The following is a 27,131-nucleotide window of genomic DNA, read 5'->3' as shown; positions in this document are numbered from 1 at the left end:
ACAAATTAATGAATGGAATTCTGGAAATAAATATAACTTAGAAGATTATTTGAGGCCAGTTAGAAATTCTGGATATGATATTCTAAGAAATTTTTGTTGCTGACTCTTCTAGACTCAACCAGTTATAAGAGTAGGTTAATTATTAAGACCAAGGAAGCTAATAGCTTGAACCTAATTTCCAGGGTAGAAGCTTGCTTAATTCTATTCCAACATCAGCTATATGCCAAACTCAAATGACATTTTCATAGATGAATGTAAAAATAGCAATAGACAATAAGCATCAATGAGAGTGTTCTGCCTAAAATCATTAGTACAATTTCATCAGGGTTTTATTAGTGGTCAGTCTTTCATTTGATAATCTGTATGTTAAGACCTCAAAGACTTTGAGGGACATTTTAAAAAGTATTGCCTCATGTACTGATTCTATAGAGAGAAACAGGCCCAGATATACGCAATGGTTTATTTACATAGTTTGAATACACAAATCATTATCCCTTCATGTAACTTGTCTCTCTGAATTAAATGTACTACTACTCAAACACAACATTCATGAACTTGACCTTCATGATTTCTATATGTTTGACCACACTGAAAATCCACAGTATGATTTCGCTTATGACTTATCAACCTAACAAAACTGAACAGTATATTTATTTAGATTTCAAAAATATGTTGCATATGTAATAATCTGTTATTAGACATCTTCCATGGCTTCCCTAATTCTTCCTTTGGCTAAAATACATCATACTTTTAATGATCAACAATCTGTCATTTCAGTAGTTCACTCAGAGCACAGACTACGTCTTGATGAATTCCCCAAACTGAACACAATATAGAACAGAAGAGGTGCTAAATGCTGTAAAATTAATTACAGTAATTTGTAATATGAAAGATATAGATAAGTAAACATACCATTATATGATAAAGATTATGATGGATTAACCACCTATCAAGTTGTGTCAAAAAAAAAAATCCTCACAGATAAAGAGATAACTTGAGAGAAACTCTGAAGGAAAGCAAAGGATCAGTTACACAAATTCTGACATAGGTTAGTTTTAAAAAATAACAGACTTAATTTAACCAATTTCTGGATTCAGACCAGCTTCAATTAGGGCCTGATTAATACTCGCAGATTACAGGACTATCCATCTCTTGGTTCTACTTCTCAGTATGCTCCACAGATAGGCCTTGACAGCTCCAGGCTCTCACAGCATAACTGTTTCAGGTCTCAGTTTTAGCCTCATATCTTTCCTCAAACCCAAACAGTAAGCCCAGAATTCCTAACTAAAGCCCTAATATCCACTCTAATGGCACAAGCATATCTAAATAAGTAAGACACTCTATGATCATGGATCAGTCAAACTCCCAGAGAAAAGGCTTTTATCTACAAATATTATGATTAGAATGTGGCAAGGGCATGTTACTTCAAAGAAATTTGGCTGAGTGTCCATTGAGGGAAAAATGTACACTGTTGCAACTGTTATACAGAACCACATGGTCTTATGTTTTTAGTCTTAAAACCATTCACTGAGAAAAAAATCAATTTCCCCATATAAGGAAGATAAAATCCATTAAGGTACCATGAAGATATAGAAACATAGGATACCATTAATATCAATGAATTCTATAGTCATAGCTTCTTAAGAGTGTAAAAGTATCTTTGTCCCAGTTCCTAACCAGATGGTTAAATATGTCATTTCTCAGTGGTTATGCAAGTATAAATTTATGCCTAGATCCCATGCCTGCATGAAACAAAAAAACAGGAACATGAAGTACCCACATGGATTTCGCCCTGAAATAGAACTGAATCAGGCTAGGCGAATCTGAGACCCCTGGAGGAATTCTGTAAACAGTCTAAGATTAGCCACTTCCTCCTCCTCCTACAATTAAATAAAATTTTCTCTTTAGTGGGAGAGAGAGAAAACTTCAATGTTGCCTTGGGGACACATTAGGCTTCTACATGAGGCTTAGTTTCCATCTATTTTAGATGCAAAAGGATATAAAGTCAGGAACCTAGAGAGCAGAGGTTAAGGCCAGAGTTTGTTAGACTTCCATGAGTTAAGAATGGTTGTCTGGCTATGGGCCCAGCTTACTGTTATGAGGTCTTGACTAGAAAAAAAGAGGAAAGATAAAATGGGTCTCCCTCAAATAGCAGGGTATCTATCATCCACACTGGCTAATACTATTAATTTATCATTAAAGGCTAACTATTCTATCCATGGGCAGCAAGAAGACCAAACCAGTCAATCCTAAAGGAAATCAACTCTGAATATTCATTGGGAGGATTGATGCTGAAGCTGAAGCTCCAATACTTTGTCACCTGATGTGAAGAGCAGACTCATTAAAAAGCCCCTGATGCTGGGAAAGATTGGGGGGGGGGGGGGGCGCGGCGCAGAAGGAGAAGAGGGTAACAAAGAATGAGATGGTTGGATGGCATTACCAAATCAATGGACATGAATTTGAGAAAACTCTGGGAGGTAGTGAAGGACAGGGAAGCCTGGTATGTTGCAGTCCATGGAGTCACAAAGAGTCAGACACAAGTTAGTGACTGAACAACAACATTCATCCATTCTATCCATGTTCCACCACCTGACAACAAGAATCTTCTAATCTAGCTAAGCAGGTCATTTCTTATCATTATCCTACCCCAAACTGGAAATGTACATCTCTACCTTTGAGAAATCTTCCTGTTGCACCTGATAGAAAAGTCAAATCAAATGAGTGATAACCAGTAAGAAATTCATTGGCCCCATAACTGAAATACTTGGAAGGAAGGCTGACTTTGGGCACAGTTTAGAGGCATAAACCTTATCATCAAACAGTAGGAAAGGGATTCATTTCCCAAGAGAAATCCAGAGTATTCATACTGAAAGAAAGAGGAATGTTTGCAGGACTGGCAAAAAATAAACCAGCAAACACAGGAATACGCAGCCACACAAGTGAATGCCTTTGAGACATCCTATTCTGCGGTCAGTCTTCGTCCCTGCATCCACTGAGAATCTCTTCCTTTCTTTTAAAACAGTCTGTCCCACTTTAAAATGTCTTTCATTTTCTACTCTCTTTGGGCCATATTGATCTATTCTTCTGAAGGTCCAGAACACATATCCTCAATCATTGATTTTTCCTTTGACATACACTATAATCAACAGTTACCTCACTTTTCCCTTCAATAACCACTCTCAACTTTAAAGTGGCTGCATGTGCTGCTGACGGTTAAATTCTAAGTTACACTGCACAGAAGATAGAAATCCCTTCCCCTTAAGAAGTGGTGTAATACAGTGTGTCCGCTTTTCAGGACAGCTTAGCAAAATTCATTATGAGACTGAGGTACAACATGAAAGTTCTAATTTGACTTTCCAAAATGATCCTAAATTCTTTCCTGTTCTCTAACACCTGACCACTTATATTGGGAGAGGGAAGAACACTGCTACCCCTTCTTACCTAACTGGACCTGGGAGATGAAAGGGTGTGCTCATTCCCATCATTTTGATGGCTCCATATTCTGTGAAGGTCCTCAGCAGTACTGAGGCTGGAGTCACGCATGAGATACAGATGTTCCAACAGGTAGGGCTGAGTAAGATGGCATAAGGTGTAGAGAATGCAGGAATTTGACATCTGTGGAGGATGAATATCTAGTGTGGATGAGGATTAAAACAGTGGCCAAGTCCAGATCTGGGAAGGGTACATCTCAGAAACACTAGGGGAAGACTAATACAGATAAAGAGATATTATGCCATAGAAGCACAGACTGTAAGCCCAGGAAGAGATTCTTCTCTAGCGTAACTTCCAGTAAACTAAAGACTAAAATTAAACTTACATGGACACATCCACACAGTGACTGTACTGCAAAACTCTCATGCACTCTCCTTTTCCTTAGTTTTCTTCTCCTTCTTTGTAGCCATCTATCAAGATCCTAATACTGATCACATTCAGGGTGAGACAAGGACAAGAGCCGAAGACTGAAAGGACAGCTTGAGCTAATTCATGAATAAGAAAGAATGAGGCAAGGGATGCAGTGATGTCTAGAATGTCAAGAAGAATAGAATTGATACCAGCCCAGGCAGTACACACACACATATACACAGATATTACTTCTTGTGTATCAAAGTACATTTACACATGGTACATTGTATATTGCATATATTTATATATATATTGTACAATGTATTGCCATATATATATATATACACACACATGGCTACTCAGTGAGTGTTAATGTAATGAATGTCTTCTCTAATAGTCAACTAAAAGAAGATACCATGTTTTAATCTCCTTTTAATTAATTCCTATCCTTGTATTATACAATTTTTTCATTTTCGTGGGTCACACATTATATTGTTGATCCATAAATAAACAATTCATTCCCTGGAGCTTCCAAAAATTCCACCTATTCTTTCTCTTCATCATTTCTCTGTGATGAAATAAATGGTCACTTTCAATTCAAATGTAAGACAGTTTGCATACGTATTTTATGGAGCTAACAAGATGCTACTTTCTAAAAACTAATTAATTTTATTTTTATTTTTCTAAAAACTTTTTTAAAGAATCCATATGATAAGGACATCAGATAAATTGAGAAAAGCTTCATTTGACTTTCAAGACAACGCCAGAAGAAAAAATGACCACGCTCTCTACAATTACTCTATAGTATTTCATTTGAAATTATGAAATACATAGCATTTTGGATGTAGAAGTTAGGTAACTTCCAAAATCCACACTCTGGTTTCCACTACAGACCTGACCTCTTCATGTCCTTCTGTTTCAAGACTTGTCTCCATTGTGGCCTTGGAAATGGAACGTGCATTCTGAAATTTGACTGGCTGGAGCCAAATATTCAGTGGAAAGGAATAAAAATAAAGCACTGCATTATGCTTATCTACCAAGGAATCAGATAAGAATTTTGGAGCAAACAATGGCAGAATAGATAAAGGGGGAAGATAATTTCTTCAGTGTTAATGGACAATAAACCAACAATAATGAGATCAAGATTCTTGTATTCCTAGAAATGTTTAGATGAATATTCCCATATCTGTGTCTTTTTGAAGTTAGTCATAAATCACTCTCAAGGGAATCTGATCTAAAAGGCATGTAAAAGGCATGTAGTTGCAAGAATTAAGTAGGGAACTCACAGTGATATAGGTATTTGTAGAATATTTTGTGGTTTTCAGATTCACTATCCTTAGTTATCATAGCAATTAATGAATGGCCCAGCAATTTTTCGTTTGAGAAGCCACAGGGAGTAAATAAGTAGGCAAAACACTGAAAATGGGAAATGGGGAGACGTCACATATTTATTAAACACTTATTGTAAGTCCCTTCTCTGCACAAAGTATTTTTTCATACATTTTCTCAATCCCATAGACAAGTCTGTAAAGTGGATATCCCACTGAGAACAGGAAGAAAATTAAGTAACTTGTACAAGTTCTGAAATCTACTGTGTCTCTGAATCATAGTCAGAGCTTCCTATGATGAAGCCCATGTCGTGCCTCTTATTCATCATGAGCCCTTGGAATTAGAAGACACTTGCAGTTTTGACTATGTCAATTATACAACATCATAGACTGACCTCTGTATCCAATTATTTGTGTGATCTTAGACAAGCTACACATGCTATCTTGGTTCCACTCTCATATTTTCACCTAAGAGAAGATTACAGATCTATCTCTACCCATTGACAAGTACAATTCAGTCAAGCTAATCCAGATAATGCCTGAATATCACTAGTATCTCAGCTTCCTTATGTAACACATTATTCAACATTAAGAGAAGACATCCCATTTCTAGAAGCTAGATCACCTCAATTTATTTTAAATTTACTGAAGTATAGTTCATTATCAATATTATATGTTTCCAGTGTACAACATAATCATTCACAGTTTATAAATATTATACTCCTTTTATAGTTATTATAAAACACTGGCTAATATTCCCTGTACTGTACAAATATGCTTATAGCTTATTTATTTTATACACAGTAGTTTGTACCTCTTAATCCCCTATTGTGTCCCTCCCTTTCTGCTCTCCCCACTGGTAACCACTAGTTTGTACTCTATCTCCATGAGTCTGTTCCTTTTTTGTTATATTCATTAGTTTATGGGCTTCTCTGGGAGCTCAGATGGTAAAGAATCCACCTGCAGTGTGGGAGAGCTGGGTTCAATCCCTGGGTTGGGAAGATCCCCTGGAGGAGGGCAAGGCAACCCACTCCAGTATTCTTGCCTGGATAATCCCCATGGACAGAGGAGCCTGGCAGGCTACAGTCCATGGGGTCGCAAAGAGTCTGACACAACTGAGTGACTAAGCACATTAGTTTCTGTTTTAGACTCCATAAACAGTATTTGTCTTTCTCTGTATGACTTATGTCACTAAGCATAATGTTACTCTGTTGATCTATCCATGTTGCAAAAGCTAGACAATCTCCTGCCTACTTTGACCTAGACTGCCCTCTGTCTACTTTCATCTAGAGTGGGAGCAAAAGACAAGTTTAATAACTAACACAGAAAAAACCTCATGTTTCCCTTTCCCAGTCTCATTTTAAGTGAAGTATTATAAAATTCCCAGCTTCTCCTGATGATATCCTGAGAAGAGAATGCTGTTTAATGGCAATGCAACTATGTAAATGCTAAAACTAACATGGCCTCACTGAACCCAAGACATTTGACTCCACAAAAAGCACTGAGCATCACTGTCATCATGGGGCTGTGTGTGCCTATGTCCAACTCTTTGCAACCCCATGGACTGTGGCCCGCCAGGCTCCTCTGTCCACGGGATTTTCCAAGTAAGAATACTGAAGTGGTGCCATACCCTCCTCCAGGAGATCTTCCCAACCCAGAGATCAAACCCAGGTCTCCCGCATTGCAGGCAGATTCTTTATCATCTGACCCACCAGGGAAGCCCATTGTCATGGGCCATCAACACCCAAACAACCAGCAGAAACCAAGATTCTGATGCAGCCAATACATTTTTTTTTCTTGCTTTGTTTTCTTCCCAGTGCCTCACAAACTTTCCTCTAGAAATGTTTCTCATGTTAGAAAAGCAAATGCCCACAAACATCTCTAGGTTAACAGGAATTTTCTTTGAAATCTAACATTTTATTATACAAATTAATCTAGGTATTTATTCACTTCCTACCAAATTTTCCTTTTTAATATTAAAATTTCATAAGATTACTTTTCAAGTAAAATAAATGCTTCCGAAATGTGTGATGTTAATTCTCTGCACAGTCATATATCCCTGTGGAAAACTGTACCTAAATTGAGAAGCTCAGTTCTCACTACACAGATTCTACAATTTGTCTCATATGGATTACAATCCCCAGAACATGGTCAGTCATTGTATTGTGGAACACCATGATAGTATATAACCTACCTTGTTATCTTGCATAATGTACTTAAAACAACAAAATTTCCTAAGTATTTACTGTATCTGCTTAGTTGCTTGGTCATGTCCGACTCTTTGTGACCTCATGGACTGTAGCCCCAGCAGGCTTCTCTGTCCATGGGGGATTCTCCAGACAAGAATACTGGGGTGGGTTGCCATGCCCTCCTCCAGGGGATATTTCCAACCCAGGGATCAAAAGCCTGCTATCCCTCATTGTAAGTGGATTCTTTACCATCTGAGCCAGCAGAGAAGCCCAGATACTTACTAGTTATAGGCTAACTGCTAAGCATTGTGCTAAATGCTTTTTTGGTATTATTTCATTTACTATTCTTAACTACTCTGTGAAATAAGATTTTTTTTACAGGCTTCGGCTTCCCTGTTGGCTCACCTGGTTAAGAATCTGCCTGCAATGTGGGAGACCTGGTTTCAATCCCTGGGTTGGGAAGATCCCCTGGAGAAGGGAACGGCTATTCACTCCAGTATCCTGGCCTGGAGAATTCCATCGACTGTACAGTCCATGGAGACACAAAGAATTGGATACAACTGACCAACTTGCACTCTCATTTATAACTATTCTGTGAAATAGAGATTTTTTTTTTACACCCTTATATGAGGAAACAGAAACACACAGAGATTCACTGAAATTTTCTTAAGTCCTATAACTAAGAAATATCAGAGTAACCTCTGGACTCTAGCTTGATTCTAGGGTCTAAAGCGACTGCCTCTCTATTGCTTTATATGATGAATAACAATTTTACTTTATATAGGGTACCAGATTATCTGCTAAGTTCCATTTCTAGGTAGACAACTCCCATATCAAGAAGTTGTTTTTCCGTTTAAATGTATAGTTCAAAAAATTACAAAAATAAATGCTAGCAACTTTTGGATTTACTTACAAGAAGTAGAAAATAAAACTAGTAAATCTAAGATTATCATTATGGTTTGTATTTTCTACTCATAAACTGAAGCAAGAACTTTCTGCACAGAATTTTCAGATAACGTGAACAAGTATATTTGAGTTTTGAGAACTCAAATTACAGACCAAGAAAAAGAACAAAGCACAAAGAAAAGCAAAGAACAAGCAAACAGTTCAAATTTCAGAATGTGTAAGACACAAATATGGGAAACAAGTAGAGTTAATTGGTCATCTAAGAACAGGCAAAATGCCACTATCAATAACAGCATCCACCACAGATGACTCAAGGGATAAGCAGTGGTTTCTCCAATACCTTTGGTTTAGATGAAAAGTACCCCTGAGTCAGGCAGCACCATGAGTTTTGAAAACGCACAAGAGTAAGGGTGAGAATGTAGCCACAAGAACATCAGAGATCAGAAGCCAATGATGAGTTTCTCCAGCATGCAAATTTATATTAAGCAATAAATATTCCAAATTTATGATGACTTGCAGGACTTTGTAGACCTTCAAACAAAGACCCTTATTATTTTTTAACCAAATGCTTATAAAAAAAAATCCAAGAATCTTTGAAAAGAGGTCCAAGTCCCTTGTTTTTCAAATGAGGAAACAAGTTCAAAGTGGCCTTCCCTTGACGAATCTATGCATTGCCTACTCTCAGGCAATGGGTCCTGTGTGGGGTTCATTCCACCCCAGTGCAAGGGTTTTAGCAGTGATTTAATCAGAAACCAGTGAGGGCATAGTTTTGGGTTGGAGATGTAGCACTGCATACTTTTCCTGTTTACTAAGTGATTTTCTGTGTAGCGCCAGAGTTGGAGGAGAGGTAAAAGTTTGGGCATATCAGCATAAGTAGCATGTGTTTGGAGTTGACAGAGCTATGTCTCACTTTTCATGCTTAAACATCAGTATGTTCTATGATTTTTTTATTTTTCCTGAAAATTTACCTTACAGCCTATTTCAACTTGATTCAATGAGTCTATGAGATATAAAATATCTTCCTAACAAATCTGTGTTTCAACAGATCTTGATACATAAAAATATTCTCTTTCTATTGTATAATTATCTTCCTGTTGATTTCCATACTTTTGCTATTGTTAGTTTTTAATACATGGCCCTTTCTCTTCTCTCTTATTGTTAGCTTTTTGATGCCCACAGCCATCATTATTTATCCTTTCTTTCCTTTCTGCTAACTCCAACCTTTAAATAGATGTTTGTTGGGTGCCCTTTTGTATTCCCTGAAATATCCTCTTTCTTGAAAGTTTGTAAAAATGATTTTTTCTTCTGGAAAGTAAAACATAATGCAGCTCATAAAAGTGCCAGTTGCAGTTTTACCTGGATATGGTAAATGGCCATTGATGTGTGCATATTGGCTATTTCTGTATATGGAAGAGTTTTGTTGGAAATAAGGTTAGGTATTTGGAGGGCTGGGGAGAACAAAGAATGCAAAAACAGTGCTAAAGATGACTATCCTCAACATCCTGAACAAGTGTCTTGAGTATCTAGTGTTTTCATGTGGGCCTCTATGCTAGGGCCCCAGCATGAAGATGAGATTGGAATAGAGGGTTGTGGAAATGCTGTGAGAGTCAAATGGAGACTTGAAAATTCTCAAATATTAAGAAACCTATATCTAGCCAAGGACTCTGGCACAATTTAGCTCCCTCAATGTCTATTTTCATGTAAGCTTTTTCTCATTTTTCTTAAGTATATGAAAACGATTATACTCCTGATATGCATTCATATGTAACTGTTTTATCATTGTAAAAGTAATACATGATTAATCAAGGCAGTTTGGAAAGCATACAACAAAAAAAAGGTAAATTTTATTGGGAACCTAACCCTCAGAACTAACAGATTTTACTATTTTGGTATGTTTTTCTTGTATTTTTTGCTCAAATTTCATATAATTATAAATATCTACACAAAACTTGTATAAAACATCTGGCATATAATTTTATCACCTCATTTAATGTTATGTCTTGAGCATTTTCCATTAGCAACAGCATTTTCTTCATTACTTATTTTATGAGTCTCTAACATTCCTTCTTGGGAGATATGTTATAGTTTAATTGTTTAATGAATCCAGCACTGTTGGACTCTTAGTTCTCATTATCTCTATTAAAAGCAACACTACAATGAGGGTTTTTGCTCCATTATTTCTGTGTATGTCCCTGATTTTACCTGAAACAAATTCTTAGAAGTTGCATTTCTGAATCAAAGCTATATATGATTTGAAATCCATCTGAAAAATAATGCCAAATTTCTTGCCAGGATAGTTTACTCCTGGACCTCTATCCTCCCACTTATATCTCTAAGAATAGTGATTTTCAATCTTGTCTCTACCTTTACACATGCAAATACACCCATGTATGCAGACTTAATTAATTCACAGTGTACATCTGTACCCCACTACTTTATCTCCTGCTTTAAAAAAACAAAAAGAGCATCGGAGTTAAAGTGAGATTGATTAAGTGTAAGAAAATCTTGAATCTATTGTAAAGAGATAATACTCACAAGCTGCAGTACCTAAGTACATTTTCTGTAATTGGTCATAAATTATTAGGTAGCATGTGTGACTCCACACCTCAGATATGAACACACCCATTACTTTAGAGAGAGTTTCCTGTCAGTTGCTTTCCAGAAACAGTTTTATGAATAAAGATTAAGGCTATGTATCATTCTGTCAACCTGAGAACATTACCATAAATATTTCACTACAAGCCTTAATTTAAAAAAATAAAATAAAATGCAGAGTAAGTCAAGGTACTGAGACTTATTTCAAAATATTGATGCCAAAAATTTTTTCATGTGGTATCAGGAAGACAAGACACCAGAAATCATTTGAGGAGAGACATCTCTATATCAGCAACTATCTTTATCTCTATTCATTTTAGTGAATTCCACCAATTATTATGCACTGATGCAATGGCCACATAAGCACTCCTTGTATGTTATTAGAAAAGTCATTTTGAAAAAAAAAAAAACTTTTATTTTGTACTGGGGTTTAGCCAATTAACAAACGTGTGAGAGTTTCAAGTGAACAGCAAAGGGAATCAGCCATACATATGCATGTATCCATTCCCCCTCAAACCCCTCTCCCATCCAGACTGCCACATAACATTGAACAGAGTCCCATCTGCTGTACACTAGGTGCTTATTTCTTATGCATTTTAAATATAGCAGTGTGTACATGCCCATCCCGAAGTCCCTAAATATCCCTTTCCCCTATCTGCCCCTGCCCCAACCCCTGGCAACCATAAACTCTCTTTCAGTTTCAAAATCTGTGAGCCTGCTTCTGTTTTCTAAGTAAGTTCATTTGCATCACTCCTTTTGTGAATTAAGTCAGACAGAGAAGGGGAAATATCATGTCATCCCTTATATGTGGAATCTAGAAAGGCCACTTTTTAAATCATTATTTTGAATTATAATAGATGTACTCAATTCCTAGTAGAATATTTTCAGCAAGCATTTAACAAAATGATGGTTGTTGGGGTTATTTCCTTTTACAGCATCACATTAGCATTAACTTTTCATTTTACCAGGGCGGCCAAAGTACACATATTATATGAACCTAGATTGCTCTTCTTGAGACAGAATGAACTGAAGGTCCCTAGGCAGAGCCATTAGGAGATCAGTTATATTAAAACATTATACAAAGGAAGTGAAGATTTCTATCAGTTGGTCCATCTTTGTAAAGTCATATTAGGGACAAGTATTGCAGGTCCTTCTGTCCAGAGCTTTCTGTTGGTCCCTTTTGAGGGAAGAGAAGTACAACATGTCTCTTACCTTGTAGAAATTTATTCTCTATTTGACAAAATTACATTGAATTTTGACAAAATTACATTGAATTTTGACAAAATTGCATCCATTTAAATGCAAGATTAAATGCAAAAAGTAAACATTTTACATTGAAATCAGTGCCATAGAAATGGGTATAATGAACCTCCAATATACAGAAAATGAAATATTTTATATAAAAGATGAGAAGAGGACTTTTTAGAAGGATGTGTGAGGGTGATGTGTAGGTGTAAGAAAAATAGGAAGACACTTTGGCAAGTATATAAATGGATCAACAGCCATTAAACAAAAGTTGCTGACAAAAGAGTTCTGCTGCTGCTGCTGCTGCTAAGTCGCTTCAGTCATGTCCGACTCTGTGCGATCCCATAGACAGCAGCCCACCAGGCTCTCCCATCCCTGGGATTCTCCAGGCAAGAACACTGGAGTGGGTTGCCATTGCCTTCTCCAATGCATGAAAGTGAAAAGTGAAAGTGAAGTTGCTCAATCGTGTCCGACTTTGGCGACCCCATGGACTGCAGCCTACCAGGCTCCTTCGTCCATGGGATTTTCCAAGCAAGAGTACTGGAGTACTCAATGTTTTACCTGGATCTAATGTTTCCATGTGGGCCTCTATGCTAGGGCCCCAGCATGAAGATGAGATTGGAATAGAGGGTTGTGGAAATGCTGTGAGAGTCAAATGGAGACTTGAAAATCGTTATGATCAGAAATTATCTGGAAAAAAAAATGCCATAATATAGTGATCACCGAAAGGGGCCTTTGCCAATAAACCTCTCCTTGCCATTGACAAAAACATTGGTTCTCAACCTTTGGTATATAGAATCAAAATATGAGAAGGTTCTAAAATCTAGATTTCTGTATTATAACCACAGAGTGTACATGTAATGGGTCTGGGATGGGATCCAAGAATATTCACATATTACAAGATTCTAATGCGAGTGCTCTGTGGGCTACACTTTGGCTTTAAGAACTACCTCTCTAAAAGCACTGTCCTCCCGGTTCATGGGTTCCTGCCCTGAATGACACTGGCAGGAAGAGACAGTAACCTGTTTCAATCATACATATGGATTTTTTCATAACCAGATTTAGAGAGCACGATTTAGAGCAGACATTGGGCCTTGCAAGTACATTTCTCACAGAGACTGGCAGAGAGTTGGACACAGCAGACATTTAATAAAAACGAACAGTTGGTGATGTTTGTATAACTATAATTAGTCATGTGGCAGCTGGTCATAGTTCTAAGCATCTCAAAAAAGTTAGTACCTCTAATTACTTCTAACTGAACGAAACTCTTTTTGTAGAGTGGCCTGTCTTCTACTCTTTGATCAGAGATAGACTTCTGGGCTGACATTAGTTGGATGCTCATCCTCATACCCCAAGGTCAGAGAACACATAACCTATTCTTTGGATTCCCTTAGTAGTCATGTTCTTAATTTTTTGAGACAGAGATTTCATCTACAGAGTGGTTGTAATTTTTCTCTAACATGTATGCCTGTGTATGTGATTATGTGGTTTGATGGGGATACTGTGTAATACTTATCATGGGTTTATGATTACTCCTCTGATTACTACTGAATGGTGCAATGCTCTTGAAAATACAGCATTTGTTTGCGATCATACGACACCTGAAAATCTGTTTTCTAAGGAAAGCACAATAATTAATTGTTTTATGTCTCAGTGGAGTAGATTTATTTTCATTTGGTATCAGGGAGACATGATACTAAGAAATCTTTGAAGGAAGATAACTACTTTAGTGTGAAATGCAATAGATGAGAAATCATGAGACCCAGCTTCTCATCTTCATCTTTGGTATTAAGTAGCATTATGACTCTTTCATGCATTGGAGAAGGCAATGGCAACCCACTCCAGTGTTCTTGCCTGGAGAATCCCAGGGACGGGGGAGTCTGGTGGGCTGCCGTCTATGGGGTCGCACAGAGTCGGACACGACTGAAGCAACTTAGCAGCAGCAGCAGCAGTATGACTAAATGAAATAATTTCAAGTTAATCCTCAGCTACAAACAAAAGAAAGCAGAAAGGATGTTTGTTGCCTCAAAATGTTACTGTAAATGCACAATACACCAGCACCTTGTTAAGACATCTAAATTCTTTAAAAATAAAAATTTAGAGAAGAAAGCAAGTCTCTTATGGAAATAACTCAAAAGCAATTTTTTAAAGTATAGCAATTATGTCAGATTCTAGTATTTAATGATAGTTGGTCAAAAGTTAGGATTAGTTTACCAGAAATCATTAGAATTGAATAAGCTTCCTAATTTAGACAGGAAAAAATGATTTAAAATGATTAATACTATTAAAAGATTCTGTGCTTCACCAAACATATAGAACACATTTGAAATAAACGTACTAATTATTTTAAACCAGCATGTTAACGGTTAATTTCTGTAGGCCAAGTAGTCATTCCTAGCTTAACAAGTTACTTGTCATATTTTTTCTTGCAAAGATACCAGCTCAACCATTCTTAATTGAAAAACTATATTTGAAATATGACAGGTGATTACAATACTATTTAATCTCTCCATTCTTCTGAACAGTATGGGAAGAATAAAATGAGATTAGAAGTGTCTGGAAAGCAATTAACATAGCAAATGTTATTTTTCAATTTTTCATTATGATCATAGCAGCGATAGTGGTACTTATACTTGTAGTAGCATAGTGGCAATAACATGTGGAATTGGAAAAAGCCTGGATTTAAGTCCTTGGTTTGCCACTTACTAAAATTTCACCGTTAGATATGCAGTTTCTTTATTTGTAAAATGGGAATAATAAAATGATTTCATCTACAGAGTGGTTGCAAAGTTCAAATGTAAAAGAGCTCTGAAAATTATGAAGTTCATTGCATATGCTGACACTCACTGCTATAACTTACATATAAATTACACTTTATCTTTATCTATTTTTATATGACTGGCTTTACCAAGCTTAATGATGTGTATTGAAAATGTTCTACATCTGTTTTTATTAAGCTTTTTTATAATTATCAGCGGCCTTCAAGATCAACTAATCTATTCTAGATACTGTATAGATTAGGAAAAATCATCCAGAAGAGATGTTAAAACCTTGTCTAAGGTGGCATACTTTCAGGTGACTTAGTGGGACCCTATCTTGATTTTTTATTAGAGTTCTCATTGTTTCATTAGTTACATAACGTATTCTTTAAATCTGCAAAGCAAATCTTGCAGGATGTTCTATGTCAAAGTGTTTTGAGTCTAATAAACATGCACAGTTCTAGATTAAATAAAATTAACAAACTTCTTCAAAGTTGAATCACATACATTCTTGAATATATTAGACTGCACTGTATGAAACTCCAGAAAAAAGTTTTACTATCTATTATGGCCAAAATCTTTAGACCACTGAAATGTATATTATGCTATTGGCCTTTAAGTGAATTACAGATCACATTGATCAAAATGTTACTTTATCACACTGGAAGTCACATGACTACCAGTGAGACATACCTGGTTTTGGTAAGGAATAATAGACGAACAAAATAATCTTCAACTCTTCAGAATTAGCACTGTATACTTAGCACCACTGTGAAGTATTTGTATCAGTACTTATGTGAATTATATAAGCATTGTTTCAATATCCAGCCCATTGGTCCAGGATGTTTACTGGTTTGCTTTCACATAATTGAGATAACTGACACAACTTTTTTTCAATAATATACGATTTTATGTTAAGAGGTTATTATCTAATTGTACTGAGGTACTTAAATTCTAAAGGAATGTCGTGTCTGCATCATGCAGCAACAGGTTAATTTGAAACTAGAAAAACAGTTCATGAAAAATAGAAATAGTAAGAGTCCCTGAGGAGCTGGCAAAAAAGCAAACATTCGGAAGCATCAAGGATATAGAAAACAGATGTAAAGACAGAGCAGTAAGTCAGTCTAGAGAACTAGACATCCACACAGGCAGACACTAGAGACAAGGGGAGAAGACATCCTTTAAAATTGCATCCGGGTTTGCTACAGTCTGCAGTAGTCATGTCTTCTTCCTGCTATATTATAATAACCACAACATGAACAAATGATCTGCTTCCTAAATTGCAAGTCTTTAACTATCAAGCAGAGCCAATCACTAAAAAGTCACAATAATCCAAGACACAATTAGGTTTAAATAAGTTTTTATAAACCATAGATGCATAACAGATTATTACAGAAAATTAAAGATGTATAGATTTTATAAACATCTAAAATCAGTGGTAACCACTCTTTGCATTTATGTACATATAATTTGTTCCTTATTGTTCATGTTGGCACATATGTCAAATGTGAACCACTGTTCTCACAGCGGGAAATGATCCATTACCCCACTACACATTTCTTAAGGTGTCGGAAATATCTGTTGATTGACTAGTAGTGTGATATGGAAATAATATTACCTAACTCTCCATAGGGCTGAACATGAGAAATTAAATATGTAAATACATACATTTGTGTGTGTATAGTGTAGTAATGTAGTGTTGCTCAGTCACGTCCGACTCTTTGCAACCCCATGGACTGTGACCCGCCAGGCTCCTCTGTCCATGGGGATTCTCCAGGCAAGAATATTGGAGTGGATTGCCATTCCCTTCTCCAGAATGTGTGTGTGTGTGTGTGTGTGTGTGTGTGTGTATACATGTATGTATGTACATATGTGTGTATATATATATATATGTTACATTAGTATGTTATAAATAAACTTTACATGTTTTATAAATAAATATAAACATTATAGGTATAAAAGAAAGCACTGCTTGAATACACAGGAAATGATATATCTGTGCTTGTCATTAACACCACAGTAAGGATGAGGACCAAGATGACCATAATGATGAAATGCTCACCGGCTCACAAATCATTTAAAGTGCATTCTGGAGTCCAGAAATTTATATTTTCATTACTGATTACTAATTAAATCCATTTCTGGAACACAATAAAGCATGTTCCCCCATGTGACTTTCTTTAAACTTAATGTCCAACTTGTGTTAAGAAGGAAAAAACGCTAGAGACAGAAAACAAACTAAGAATTCTTACACTTCCCTTTGTCTCTGCCACCTCCCCAACACACACACACACACACACACACACACACACACACACATACACTGTCTCTCTCTTACTATATGTATATGACTTTTGTCCAATTAAATTATTTCTCTGAAATTTGGATTCTCCTAGTGAACAGAGTTTAAGATAAACCAACTCTACCTAATAGATGTCTTGTGAGAACTATTTAAATTCTGTAGGTATGTGTTATCTTCAAGGTATTTTTTTTAAAAAGTAAAAAGTATAAATACTGCTTTTGCAGAAAATGGAATGTATTTCTTTTTAGACAGATCCATTAAAATCTTCTTCAGCATTACTGGTCGGGGCATAGACTTGGATTACTATGATGTTGAATGGTTTGCCTTAGAAACAAACAGATCATTCTGTCGTTTTTGAGATTGCATCCAAGTACCGCATTTCAGACTCCTTTGTTGACTATGATGGCTACTCCATTTCTTCCAAGGGATTCTTGCTCACAATAGTAGATATAATGGTCATCTGAATTAAATTCACTCATTCCAGTCCATTTTAGTTTGCTGATTCCTAAAATGTTCACATTCACTCTTGCCATCTCCTGTTTGACCACTTCTAATTTGTTTTGATTCAAGGACCTAACATTCCAAGTTCCTATGCAATATTGTTCTTTACAGCGTCGGACTTTTCTTCTATCACCAGTCATATCCACAACTGGGTGTTGTTTTTGCTTTGGCTCCATCTCTTCATTCTTTCTGGAGTTATTTCTCCACTGATCTCCAGTAGCATATTGGGTACCTACTGACCTGGGGAGTTCATCTCTAAGTGTCATATCTTTTTGCTTTTTCATACTGTTCATGGGATTCTCAAGGCAAGAATACTGGAGTGGTTTGCCATTCCCTTCTCCAGTGGACCACGTTTTGTCAGACGTTTGCCTTTGACTATGTGGATCTTAACGAACTGTGGAAAATTCTTAAAGAGATGGGAATACCAGGCCACCTGAAATGCCTCTTGAGAAACCTGTAAGCAGGTCAGGAAGCAACAGTTATAACTGGACATGGAACAACAGACTGGCTCCAAATAGGGAAAGAAGTATGTCAAGGCTGTCTATTGTCACCCTGCTTATTTAACTTCTTTGCAGAGTACATCATGAGAAACTCTGGGCTGGATGAAGCACAAACTGGAATCAAGATTGCTGGTAGAAATATCGATAACCTCAGATATGCAAATGACATCACCCTTATGCTAGAAAGCGAAGAAGAACTAAAGAGCCTCTTGATGAAAATGAAAAAGGAGAGTGAAAAAGTTGGCTTAAAACTCACCATTCAGAAAACTAAGATCATGGCATCTGGTCCCATCACTTCATGGCAAATAGATGGGGAAACAGTGGAAACAATGACAGACTTTATTTTGCGGGGCTCCAAAAGCACTGCAGATGGTGACTACAGTCATGAAATTAAAAGATGCCCTTGGAAGAAAAGTTATGACCATCCTACACAGCATATTAAAAAGCAGAGATATTACTTTGCCAACACAGGTCCATCTAGTCAAAGCTATGGTTTTTCCAGTGGTCATGTATGGATGACAGAGTTGCATTCTAAAGAAAGCTGAGTGCCAAAGAATTGATGCTTTTGAACTGTGGTGTTGGAGAAGACTCTTGAGAGTCCCTTGGACACGGCAAGGAAATCCAACTAGTCAACCCTAACGGAAATCAGTACTGAGTGTTCATTGGAAAGACTGATGCTGAAGCTGAAACTCCAATTTTTTGGCCACCTGATGAGAAGAACTGACTCATCTGAAAAGACACTGATGCTGTGAAAGATTGAAGGCGGGAGGAGAAGGGGACGGCAGAGATGGCTGGATGGCATCACTGACTCAATGGACATGAGTTTGAGGAAACTCTGGGACTTGGTGATGGACAGGGAGGCCTGGTGTGTTGCAGTCCATGGGGTCACAAAGAGTCAGATTGACTGAGTGACTGAACTGTCGGAACTGACTGACTGACAAAATCTAGGAACTACCATTCATCTCCTACTTTATTCTCCCATGCTAGGAGGATGCACATATGCATACTGAAAACACATTGCTGGGCTTCCCTGCTGGCTCAGTGGTAAAGTATCCACCTCCCAATGCAGTAGACTCAGGTTCAGTCCCTGGTCTGGGAAGATCCCACATGCTGTGGAGCATCTAAGCCCATGTGTCACAACTATTGAGCCTGTGCTTTGGAGCCTAGGAACTGCAAATGCTGAGCCCATGTTCCAGAATGACTGAAGTTCATGTGCCTGGAGCCCATGCTCTGTAAGGAAAGAAGCCACAGTGAGAAACCCACAACACAACTAGAGAGAGTCCTCCTCTCGCCCCAGCCAGATCCAGCATAGCCAACAATAAATAAATAAAGGTACCAAAAAGAAAAAACAATGCACTCTGTCATACTTTGAGATTAAAAGGACACAGTTCTTCTCTACTTCTATTATCACCTTATTTTTATTTTCATATAGACATCTAAGCATTAACTCTCATGAATATTCAATCAATATATATTGAATGAAAGGATACAACCTGACTCTATTAGAAATAGGATAAAAAGATTTAGCATACAAAACAGATTCTAGAATGCTCAATGCTCCATAAAAATTTCAAATAACAAATTCTAGGTACTTTTTATTATCAGGCAACAAATGTGTAATAATTTCCACATATTTAGGCTGTTAAAATATATGTATAATCTGATTTCAGTAAATATTACCTATAACATAAAATTCATTAAAAGATAAATTATACTGTTCTGTGCTTAGTCACATACCACTCTTTTCGAACCCATGGACCACAGCCTGCCAGGCTTCTCTGTCCATGAGATTCTCCTGGCAAGAACAGTGGAGTAGGTTGCCAGGCCCTCCTCTAGGGGATCTTCCCAACCCAGGGATCGAACCCAGGTCTGAGCCACCAGATCTGAGCCACCAGGGAAGCCCAGGAATACTGGAGTGGGTAGCCTATCCTTTCTCCAGGGTATCTTTCTGACCCAGGAACTGAACGGGGGTCTCCTGCATTGCAGGCAGATTTTTTACCAGCTGCTCTACCAGGGAAGCCCAAACTATATGGTACTAATTGACAATTCACTGAATCATATTTATTGTATGTGACAGACAATTGTTGTATGTGATTCACAGACACAAAAAACAATTGTGAAATGGCAATTACCTTTAAGAAACAATCTAATAGGAAAGGAGCCATGAGCATATGTATTTACAAAAATAATTAGAATGTGAAAATTTCAACACAATGAACAAACATTTTGTAGTAGTTTAGCAACAGGAAAATTTCCTTTATATAGAGAGTTAATCATAGGTATTTGGGGATACAACAGTATTTTATCTCAGTGAGATCTTAATAGAGGCAGAGGGAAAGAATTATTGTAAATTATTTTGAAAGAATAATATGCACACTGATTTAAAGTGAAAAACATTCTTGTTGCATATGTGTAGGTTGTATAAGGCTGGAAAAGTTTTGGAAGAAAACAGATTTAGATCATAGAGCACTAGATTTATAACTGAAGTCACAAAGAATTACAGAAATTGTAAACAAAGGTGAAAATAGGTCAGACTTGTACTTATGAAGGACTATGTGACTGTCTTCTTAAATTGAAGAAAGTAGGGAACCACTATGCCACTCAGGAATGACCTAAATCAAATCCCTTCTGATGATACAGTGGAAGTGACTAATAGATTCAAAGGATTAGATCTGATAGAGTGCCTAAAATATGGATGGAGTTTCATAACATTGTACAGGAGGTGGTGATCAAACCCATCCCCAAGAAAAAGAAATGCAAAAAGGCAAAATGGTTATCTGAGGAGGCCTTACAATTAGCTGAGAAAAGAAGAGAAGCAAAAAGCAAAGGAGAAAAGGCAAGATATGCCCATCTGACTGCACAGTTCCAAAGAATACCAAGGAGAGACAAGAAGGCCTTCCTAAGTGATCAATGCAAAGAAACAGAGGAAAACAATAGAATGGGAAAGACTAGAGATCTCAAGAAAATCAGAGACACCAAGCTCATATTTCATGAAAAGATGGACAAAAAAAAAAGAGACAGAAATGGTATGGAGCTAACAGAAGCAGAAGATATTAAGAAGAGGTGGAAATAATACAGAGAAGAATTATACAAAAAAGATCTTAATGACTCAGATAACCAGATGGTGTGACCACTCACCTAGAGCCAGACATCCTGGATTGTGAAGCAAAGTGAGCCTTTAGGAAACATTATTATGAATAAAGCTAGTGGAGGTGATGGAATCCCAGTTGAGCTATTTCAGATCCTAAAAGATGATGCTGTGAAAGTGCTGCACTTAATATGCCAGCAAATTTGGAAAATGCAGCAGTGGCCACAGGATTGGAAAAGGTCAGTTTTCATTCCAATCCCAAAGAAAGGAAATGCCAAAGAATGTTCAAACTACCACACAAGTGCACTCATTTCACATGCTAGCAGAGTAATGCTCACAATTCTCCAAGCTAGGCTTCAACAATGCGTAAACAGAGTACTTCCAGATGTTCAAGCTGGATTTAGAAAAGGCAGAGGAACCAGAGATCAAATTGCCAACATCCGTTGGATCATATTAAAAAGCAAGAGAATTCCAGAAAAGCATCTGCTTCTGCTTCATTGACTATGCTAAAGCCTTTGACTGTGTGGATCACAAAAAACTGTGGAAAATTCTTCAAGAGATGGGACTACCAGACCACCTTATCTGCCTCTTGTGGAACCTGTATGCTGCTCAAGATGCAACAGTTAGAACTGGACATGGAACTGAACAGTTAGAACTGGACAGTTGGTTCAAAATTAGGAAAGGAGTATTTCAAGGCTGTATATTGTTACCCTGCTTATTTAACTTATATACAGAGTACATCATGTGAAATGTCTGGCTGGATGAAGCACAAGCTGGAATCAAGATTGCCAGGAGAAATATAACCTTAGATATGCAGATGACACCACTCTTTATGACAGAAAGGGAAGAGAAACTAAAGAGCTTCTTGATGAAGGTGAAAGAGGAGAGTGAAAAAGTTGGCTTAAAACTCAACATTAAAAAAATTAAGATCATGGCATCTAGTTCCATCACTTCATGACAAATAGATGGGGAAACAATGGAAACACTGACAGCCTTTCTTTCCTTGGGCTCCAAAATAAGCGCAGATGATGAATGCAGCCATGAAATTAAAAAACACTTGCTCCTTGGAAGAAAAGCTATGACCAACCCAGACAACATGTTAAAAAATAGAGACATTACTTTGCCAACAAAGGTCCTTATAGTCAAAGCTTTGGTATTTCCAGTAGTCATGCATGAATGTGAGAGTTGGACCTTAAAGAAGGCTGAGCATCAAAGAATTGATGCTTCTGAAATGTGGTGCTGGAGAAGACTCTTGAAAGTCCCTTGGACAGCAATGAGAACAATCCAGTCAATCCTAAAGGAAATCAACCCTGAATATTCTTTGGAAGGACTGATGCTGCAACTGAAGCTCCAATACTCTGGCCACCTGATGGGAAAAGCCAACCCATTAGAAAAGATCCTGATGCTGGGAAAGATCAAAGGAAAGAGGAGAAGAGGACGACAGAGGATGAGATGGTTGCATGGCATCACCAGCTCAGTGGAGATGAGTTTGAGCAAGCTCCAGGAGATGGTGAAGGGCAGGGAAGCCTGGCGAGCTGCAGTCCATGGGGTGGCAAAGAGTCAGACACGACTGAGCAACCAAACAACAACAAATGTGACTGTCAATATGCAAGAGGCTTGTTAAGGAGAACCTGGAGGTGAGATCAGTTAGAAATCTACACAGGTGCATGCACTAGGCGGAATGAAGAGGGCCAGTCTTTCAGTCCCTTAGGTAGGCAGGCAGGGAGTCACATCAAGAACCTTTTATTGCCAGGCACCCTATTGAGTATTAGGGCTACAGTGGTCATCAAAGAGGTAGAGAAGACAAATATTATTAATAAACTAATATGCATACAACTAAACACAAACTTTATACTGCAATATATGCTAAGCAGTTATTGACTAAAAGGGAGAAGAGGATATAAGAAGGAGGAGGAGCTTTTAGGAAGTTTTGCTTAGTTGTTTTGAATTTGAGGCACTGCCAGGATATCATTGAGTAAGTGTCTTCCAGGCTCTGGGTTTACACTTAAGCTATAGATGTACAGCTCAACTGCATGAAGACAACTGTTCAACCCAAGATGTGCTATGACAGAGATGAAATGAGATAAAATTCCTTGCAAAGAAAATGACTGAACTGGCAAATGCTTTGTTTATAAATTTTCTCTTCCTGTCTAAGTTTCCTGTATAAAGCTGCATTTACTTATAAAGAACTGATTTTTCCACTTTATGAAATTGTAGGTCCAATGCTCAAAAAGATTCTCAATTTAAGAAAAAAACAATAACATGGGGACCTCTTTTCTTACAATGGAAAGAAAATTTACAAAAGATTGTTATATCTCCTGACTGTAGAACTGCCTATAGTATAATAAAACAAGTCACAGAAGACAAAGAATCCATCAACAAAAAAATCAGCAATTGGTTTGGAGTCATATAAAGCTTCTTTTTAAACATCTCAAAATAAACAAACATGCCAAATTCTCTTGGAATAATCTCCTGGTTACAAAATGGAATTTATTATTTCTGCAAATATTTTTCACTGGACAAAGATTAGTGTCCAGTAACAATCAGAGTGATGAAGGCTTTGCTTAACTTTTACATTCATATTACACTGTCATTTTTATGAGTAAAGATAAAGAACTATATCATAATAGTTTTCCTTTAGAATAACATTTAAGTATTATTTATTATACAATTTTTTTCTACAAAGAACAGTTTATTATTGACATCTCACAGCTGTTCATCCAAATGAAACCCTCAGAAATTTTTGATGAATGCAAACTATTAGTGTCTAGCATTATTTACTAAAAAATTGCAAAGCAAGAAGGAAAACTGAGATTCTGGATAAGTAATACCCAAAGATATCAAAAAAGAAATTCTTCACATTAAATTCTATTAACACTGTCAGCTTACACAGAATCCAAATAAAATAACAAAACCAAAATTAATACTATCTTGTTCTTAAAGAGATGCAAAGCATATATTGTCTTTGATATAATTATGTAAAAGGAAACAGAAATAAAAAAGAGGAATGAAAGATGGCAGGACTTTTTTTTTTTTTTTTGCAGTTTGTAGATAAATCCCCTGATTTCCTCAGTCATCCCAAACAAAACTAAGCCATAATAGACTTCAGTGTTCAGACAAACAAAATCTACTTCACCATTAACATTTTTTTAGTTCATTAAATTTGTTTTCTGACATTTTACTCTATTGGCAAACCCTCTATTCTTTTCTATAAAAAGTATTTATATACATCAGGAAAAAATAACTCAAGAAACTAAAATTGACATCAGTTACACCACTGCAAAGTAAATGACATCAAGATTTAATTTTTACACATCTGGCATTTAAAAAGTACAGAGGTAAGTTAAGATACTCAAAAATATCAATCTAAAGTTTAGCTTACCAACAGGGACAGAATTGTAGTGCTGAAGTTCCCATTGACTAGAATCACCAGAAAGTTCAGTCAAGCAGGTTAAAGTAAAATCTGAGCTGGAAGCATGCTCATGTCTGAATCCTTCAGGAGAAAGATTATCCAATTCAAACTTCACAGCTGACATTGCAAAATTCTTACACAGCTATATAAATCAAAGTTTAAACTTTGATTCAGATAGTTCAAACTACTGAATTTAAAAAAATCACAGGAGGGGAAAAATCACTGTTTTATAATCAGCAACAACCTCAGGCTTTCTAGCAATTGTTTTCACTTGGAAATCTAAGATAAAACATGCAGAGCTGACTTTCTACGAAGTTTTCTGTATTCACTCCCTTCCTAAGCAATTGACGTCAATAGGATGGATGGATTTTAGAGCTGTTTTTCTTGAAGATCATCTTGCTGCCTTTAAATGATAGCCGTGCTAACCCCATCTCAGAGAGGCTGCAACAGAAAGTAAAATGAGCTAAGTGAAGATACAGGCAAGGCTGCAGAGAGATGCTTTTAGTAACTTGGTATTAGGTCTCCGCATATCTGTACACAAAAGATCAGCTGGGTGGGGCTAAGTACTGTCAGAGAACACAACTTTATTCCACTGGGCAGCACATCAGAGGAATGTCTTAATTTGGAAGGAAGTTAATTCTAAATTATACTTCCTCGGTCAGAATTGTGAAACTGTAGTCTTCATGCTTACTGAAACATGCTTGTGATAGTGGAGATTAAATTGTGAGTTAAACTAAAAAGTTCTGCACAACGAAAAATACAATCAACAAAATGAAAAGGCAAACTATGGAATGGAAGAAAACATTTGTAAACCATGTAACTGAAAGTGTGTAACATCTGAAATATACAAAGAATTCATACAATTTGGCAGCAAAAGAATCCAGTTAAAGAACTGGCAAACAACCTGCATGTCTTCCCAAGAAAACATACAAATGGCCAACAAGTAAGCGAAAGGTGTTCAACGTTGCTAACAAGGGCAAATAAAACCACAATGAGATACCACTTCACATTCATTAGAATGGCTATTATCAAAGAAACAAAAACACAAGAAATAACATGCAGGCAGGATACAGAGAAAAAAAAAAAGAAGAAGAACAACAACACTGTGTACTGTTGGGGGAACGTTAATTAGTACAGCTACTATGGACAACACTGTGCTGCTGCTGCTGCTGCTGCTGCTGCTGCTGCTGCTGCTGCTGCTGCTGCTGCTAAGTCGCTTCAGTCGTGTCCGACTCTGCGTGACCCCATAGATGGCAGCCCACCAGGTTCCCCCGTCCCTGGGATTCTCCAGGCAAGAACACTGGAGTGGGTTGCCATTTCCTTCTCCAATGCATGAAAGTGAAAAGTGAAAGTGAAGTCATTCAGTCGTGTCTGACTCTTTGCAACCCCATGGACTGCAGCCTACCAGACTCCTCCATCCATGGGATTTTCCAGGAAAGAGCACTGGAGTGGGGTGCCATTGCCTTCTCCAGGACAACACTGTGGAGGTTCTTCAAAAGATTAAAAAGATAGAAGAAAAAATAAATATTATAATTTGGTAATTCCACTTCTGGTTGTATAAAACAAAATGAAATCACTATTTTGAAGAGATATTCCACTTCCTTGTTCACAATAGGCAAAAATGAAAGCTATATAAATGTCCACTGATGGATAAATGGATAAAGGCAATATAATATATGTGCAATGGAATATTACTTAACCATTTATTTCTTCATTTAAGTGAGTATGTATTGACCCTGTGCTAGGTATCAACTTATATACAAAAATGCCAAGGAAGGCTCACTGGAAAGAATGGGGGCTGGATCTGGTCTCAGTGGGAAAGAGAGATATGATTCACTAGCAATCTTAATTATGACCATGGTATTAGGTTTGGGCATAGATGTACTATACATGAGGAATGGCAATTTTACTTTCTGTGTTCAGCACTCTGAGAAGGTAAATATATATAACAGGCTCGCAAATTCACTGCTTATATAGTATAAAAAGGATTCTGGAGAAAAAGTGACAAGTCTTATTCATCATTAATTCTTGTAACTGAACAAACAAGTAAAGAAAACTGGCTCTCTGCTCTACATGCTTTTATAAACTACTGTTCATAGCCATGGAATCATCATCATTCCAACAGGAAGGGCAACAAGAAAATATGCTAGGCAAACCTAGGCTACCACAGTTCTATAACAGGAATGGACAATCTGACTGAAATGGCTAATATGACCAAGTTTCTCTGGTAATTATATGACACTTTGCTTGGATAAGATGGTGAAAGCATAACCAAATTATCAGTTTAAAAAACAAAATACACAGTTTCCATACGATCTTGATATTCCATTCCTGGGATGTATCTGGAAAAAACTATACCTCAAAAAGATACAGGTACCCCAGTATTCACTGTAGCACTATTTATAATGACCAAGACATGGAAAAAAAACTAAATGTCCATTGACAGATTAATGGATAAAAAGA

General features: G+C 37.0%; 1 protein-coding gene across 1 annotated transcript in view; it reads right to left on the bottom strand.

Moving 5' to 3' along the window:
- Positions 1 to 24,792, bottom strand: part of ANO3 (anoctamin 3) — a 445,447-nt gene extending 420,655 nt beyond the window's left edge. Inside the window, 1 exon segment of the mRNA XM_052652757.1 lies at positions 24,638 to 24,792. Coding sequence (XP_052508717.1) covers positions 24,638 to 24,792 — 155 coding nt within the window.
- Positions 24,793 to 27,131: the final 2,339 nt, after the last annotated feature.

The sequence above is a fragment of the Budorcas taxicolor genome, chromosome 15 (genome assembly GCF_023091745.1).
Source record: "Budorcas taxicolor isolate Tak-1 chromosome 15, Takin1.1, whole genome shotgun sequence".
NCBI lineage: Eukaryota > Metazoa > Chordata > Mammalia > Artiodactyla > Bovidae > Budorcas > Budorcas taxicolor.
This window is presented reverse-complemented; position numbering and strand designations above follow the sequence as displayed.